Source organism: Mesitornis unicolor, unplaced genomic scaffold (genome assembly GCF_000695765.1).
Source record: "Mesitornis unicolor isolate BGI_N332 unplaced genomic scaffold, ASM69576v1 scaffold24034, whole genome shotgun sequence".
Classification (NCBI taxonomy): Eukaryota; Metazoa; Chordata; class Aves; order Mesitornithiformes; family Mesitornithidae; genus Mesitornis; species Mesitornis unicolor.
Genome location: NW_010182392.1, coordinates 13,253 through 17,914, shown reverse-complemented (window position 1 = coordinate 17,914; position 4,662 = coordinate 13,253). Strand labels below are relative to the sequence as shown.

At 41.4% G+C, this 4,662-nt stretch overlaps 1 protein-coding gene across 1 annotated transcript; it reads left to right on the top strand.

The window, feature by feature from the left end:
* Positions 1-12: 12 nt before the first annotated feature.
* Positions 13-4,142, top strand: LOC104540060 (putative fatty acid-binding protein 5-like protein 3). The gene is given in 6 exon segments (XM_010183765.1): positions 13-158; positions 285-352; positions 2,300-2,472; positions 3,447-3,475; positions 3,477-3,537; positions 3,662-4,142. Coding segments are annotated over 6 exon segments (528 nt in total). The 3' UTR covers positions 3,713-4,142.
* The last annotated feature ends 520 nt before the right edge of the window (positions 4,143-4,662 follow it).

Genomic DNA, 4,662 nt, shown 5'->3' with positions numbered 1-4,662 from the left:
GGTGGGAGGCGGATGGTGGAGGCCGCAGGCCGGGGTCGAGCCGGGCTGACACCGCCCGGGGTGGCCACACACAGACCTGCTGAGCCCGGCTGCTTTCCCGTGAAGTCACCTCTGGTGTCTCCTGATGAGGAAAGCCAAACTGGATCAGCTGCCTACGGGTAACCGGCTGCTGGTGGCACCGCCAGAGGCTGTTTGTATTCTCCTGTGGGCAGCACCCTTATTTCGAGGGAGTAGTCCTGGCTTGCTATCCCCACTTCAAGGTCACCCTGTGTTTTGTAACACAGAGTTAGGGAATCGAGAACAGACCTAACACCAGGAGCCCCTGCTGCAAGGTCAGATTTATCACTGCCCTGTAAGCATCCTGGCTAGCAGGTGATGGGGTGATGGACAACTTGCAGTGTCTGTGTTGCCCAGGTGATACTATTTTTGGCAATTTATTCACTGCTGAATGCTGGGATATTTTTGCAAGAGGTGGAAGATGTGGCCTTGAATGTCTTTGGAGGGATGAGAAGAAAGAATTTAGGTCTAGTGCTCCTCATGTAAAATACAAAAGGCATCACTGCATTTATACTCTGCAGACAGTGGTGGCCATAGTTAGATTTTGTGAGAGGCCTGACAATATGTGATAGCTATGATGTGAGAAAGCCTTCTGGGCTGAGCTCTTTGGGAGACTTTGGAGGAAATTCAAGAATTTTAAGCTCAGTTCAGCCATGGATTAGGATACTGCGGTGCTCACGTCGAACAGCCGCGGCTAGGCATCTGCCAAGTTGCAACTTCAAAGTAGAAATTAAATGCTGCAACTGCAGAGCTACTCCCATGTGTAGGCAGCAACTGAGCGTTGTTTGTTTGTTTTTCAGTTCACAGTCTTAAATCAGTCACTTTTCCTTTTTACAATTACAATTTAGGTAATTAAATTTACTTCAAGACACACCTAAAGGAGCCAGTCCTGTATTGGATCTTATCCCCGCTGATTACTTAGGAAACTCTCTGCCTTCGATCCTGTTGATGTACCATGAATGAGATTCTGCTCAATCTGTGTAAAAACATTTGAGGATAAAGAAGTTTGAATTTCACCCCTTGCCATGTGGAAAACATATGTGGCCCATCTCTGTTTAGTTGGAACCCATGGTGTAGCTGATCAGATAACTCAGTGGTTACACTGGACTGGCTGACAGCAAAGGGGTGGGTGGAGGTCACTGTGCCAATGATGTCCAGTTTGGAGGACTGGATTTTGCTCTGCAGACTTAAGCTTAAGGCTCAGTCCTGGAATCTCAGTTGAGTCTGGAGAAGCAGTGGCTGGGAAGTACTTTGTTGTTTCCACCTCCTAGGGAAACTGTAATCTTTGCTGTGTGACCTCAGCCATCACCCAGGTATCCTGCCCACCCCAGGGGAGTGCTGTGCTGACAACATTTTCTAACTCCACCAGCTGCAGGGCCCAGACACTCGCTGAGATGGTGGCACTTTTTGCTCTGTTTGGTTGCTTAGCAATTCCTGGTTCAGAACTGCACTTTCCAGTTTGCTGGATTCACATTTTTTTGCCTGACTACCCTCTTACTCATATCTTCACCCTTCAGATAAAAAAGCTCAAGCAAACCACTCAGTGCAGGGGCTGAGGCAGGGTGAATCTTTTTTACTGAAGAGTTTTGAAGGCTGCTGTCCTCCGATGATGAATTTTTATTCATTGACAAAGCTCATTTCTCTCAGTCTTTTTTTTTTTGGTGTAAGTTGTCTGTGAGCACTGTTTTGCATTACACTGGTTTTCCAGTTTGCCAATCAATACTTTGGCTACAGGATGTAGAAGGTGAACTTACATTAAAAATTGCATGTTTGCAATTGTGTACAGAGTGATGGGAGTAATTCTCAAGTAAGTTGAAATAAATATGCAGGTGGATTAATCTGTAAATTAAAAATCTGTAGAATTTTTAAAGTGTTCAGAACTTGAAGGGAATACTTTTATATTAGTTTAAGCTTTTGTGTTTGCTTTCCTGTTTCTTGTTTGTTTCCATTTGTAAAAATTCAGTGCTGAGTTTTGGGACATCTGTGAGTCCTCTAGAGGACAAAATGGATTTAACTTTAGCTCTCTGAGGAAGAAGAAGAATAACCCTGCAAATAAGCTTTTTTTTCCCTTCCTCATCAGTGGATAATTTAAAACATCCTCTTTCTTTGTGGCTCTTGAGCTTTGATTCTCAAGTGTACTTAAGTGCCTAATTAAATGGGAATTAGGTATCTGAATTCCTGTGTGGCCCTAAGCCTTGGGGTTTAACTGACTTTGTAACACTCTGTGCCTCTCGCCTTGCAGGTGTGGGTATGGCCATGAGAAAAATGGGAAGCATGGCCAAACCAGATGTTTACATTATTAAGGATGGGGACACGATCACCGTAAAAACAGAGAGCACCTTCAAAACCTCACAGTTCAGCTTCAAGCTTGATGAGAAATTTGAGGAAAATACATTAGATGGCAGGAAAACTCAGGTCAGTATACTAGACTTTCCTTTGAAAAAACCACAATTATTTGGGTGTTTTACAGATAGAGATGCTATGTAAAAATCAGGTTTGACATTCATACTAACAAAGCTTTATTTGATGAACAGCTGTCTTTGTAAGTCTCTAAATTCTTTTTGTTTTTGCCCTGGATTAAGCAGCTTCCAAAGAGGGGAAAATGCTGAAACCAATAATGTCTTGTGTATTTTGTTGATTTCAATATGTAGCAGAGGCATTGTGTTAGTAAAACTAACAAACCTCTAAATCCCCATTGAAGCCAAATGCCACTTCATTTGAAGCCTGTGGAAAAAATCCCATTGATGTTTAATCAGAAGCAATTCAGGCTTAGGGTTAACCTTTCCGATCAGTCTCGTATTTGCATAACAAGGGAGCCTGCTTGGTGTGCAGGGGGATAACAGACGCACAAGGCATAAATGTGAATCAGAGTCCCTCATCTCCAGTTTTACAAGGCATTGAGCTTCTCCCTGCAACAGGTTGGGAGAATATTAATCCAAAAGGAGGTTAAATACAAAGAAGCCCTCAAATTTGTGTCTCATTGCCTTGCGTGAGTGCTCTCTGTGTAGCATTCCCCGCCACTCCAGCCACACACTGGCAATTCATCCATTACTGCAAGATCAGATAAACGTTACACAAAAGCTCAAAGCCTGTGGACAAAGAGATGAACAGTGAACATGGTCTGCTCTTGTTAACTGGGATTGCGTGTGCTGCCAAAGGTCTGCCTGATGCAGGATGTGTCAGGGCAGTGAGTGAACGAGCAGTGAGCTAATGTAAGAAGAGGATCAGTAAATCATTTAGGATAATATCCTGGCTTTGTAGAAGTCAATGGCAAGATTACTTTTGAGTGAGCTGTGGTGGGAGGTTTTTCTTTGGAATATGGTGTTGGAAAGCCTCAGTCTTCATCAAATGTCATGGATGAAATATTAACATTTGGCTTCTTTTTTCAGACCCTTGTGAGCCTGAAAGATGATGGGTCTGGAATGGGATGGGAAGAAGACTGTAATAACACGGAAACTAGTGGATGGACAATTGGTGGTGGTGAGTTCAGTCCCACTTTCTGATCCCTGAGTGCTGCTAGTCAGTAACCTGCAAAGTAACTCTGAAGGATCTTTTCCTTTATGTTCTGCATTGAGGTAAATAAATTAATTTCTTTCTTTTCTAGGAATGTGACATGAATGGTGTCAAGTGTGTTAGAGTCTACCAGAAAGCATGAGGATGTCTCCATGTTCAGTAGGATCTTGCCACAATCAACTCAGTTCAGTGGACAGGGCTCCTTTACACTCCGTATTTTCCTTTTCCCTGTTTTTCTAGTATTTCAGTGGACTAAGTAGCTGAGTGCAATCCTTTTTAAAAGCCGTGATGTAACTATTATGTAACTATTCTGAAATTATGAGGCTATTAAATGAAATTGTCAAATATATGAAGTGGAGATGTTGTTACTATAGTGGAATTTCAAAGTGAGGTTTTATAAAAACTCAGTTTGGTTTTAGGCTCTACTACAAACTGCCTTCAGTTCAAGATAATGCAATAGATGGTGATGAACAGCTAATAGCAAGCTGGATTTTGCCTAGTCTTTTCATCCTTAATTGCTAAGGTAGTAAAATCTGAAACAGAATGAAAAAAACATTCAGAGATCAGGATCTAGAGTTGTTTCTAACTTGCATGTTACAGAGTAAATAGAATTGGGAAGATTTAAATGAGAGAAGTTTTGGTGTTTAAGTAGAGGAATGTATTTTCAGGAGTTTCTTTTTTCATGTTCAATTTCTTAACTGAAAAAACAAATACACTGGTGAGCCAATGCACATGATAAACTTAAGCAAACACATACATGCTTTGCAGAAAGGAAGCCTTATTTTGAGAATACTTTGTTTTCCTAGCAAAACTCTTATTTCCTGTCTAGTAACATTCTAAAGATTCTTAACCAAAATCTACTGAAATGCTGCCTAAAACATAAAGCCTCATTTTCTTTTTTTTTTTTTAATGGCTTGAAACACCTAGAAATGAAGTTTATACGCTTTAAAGTGCCCTAATAAATAATTGGAAATATCAGTGTCTTGGGTATTACTTTTACACTGGTTGTGAAATGGAGCCTATGCTGCTATCGTTCTTCCAAAGACATATCAGATTAGACAAAATAAAGAAGTCTTAGGTGAATTTCTGCCA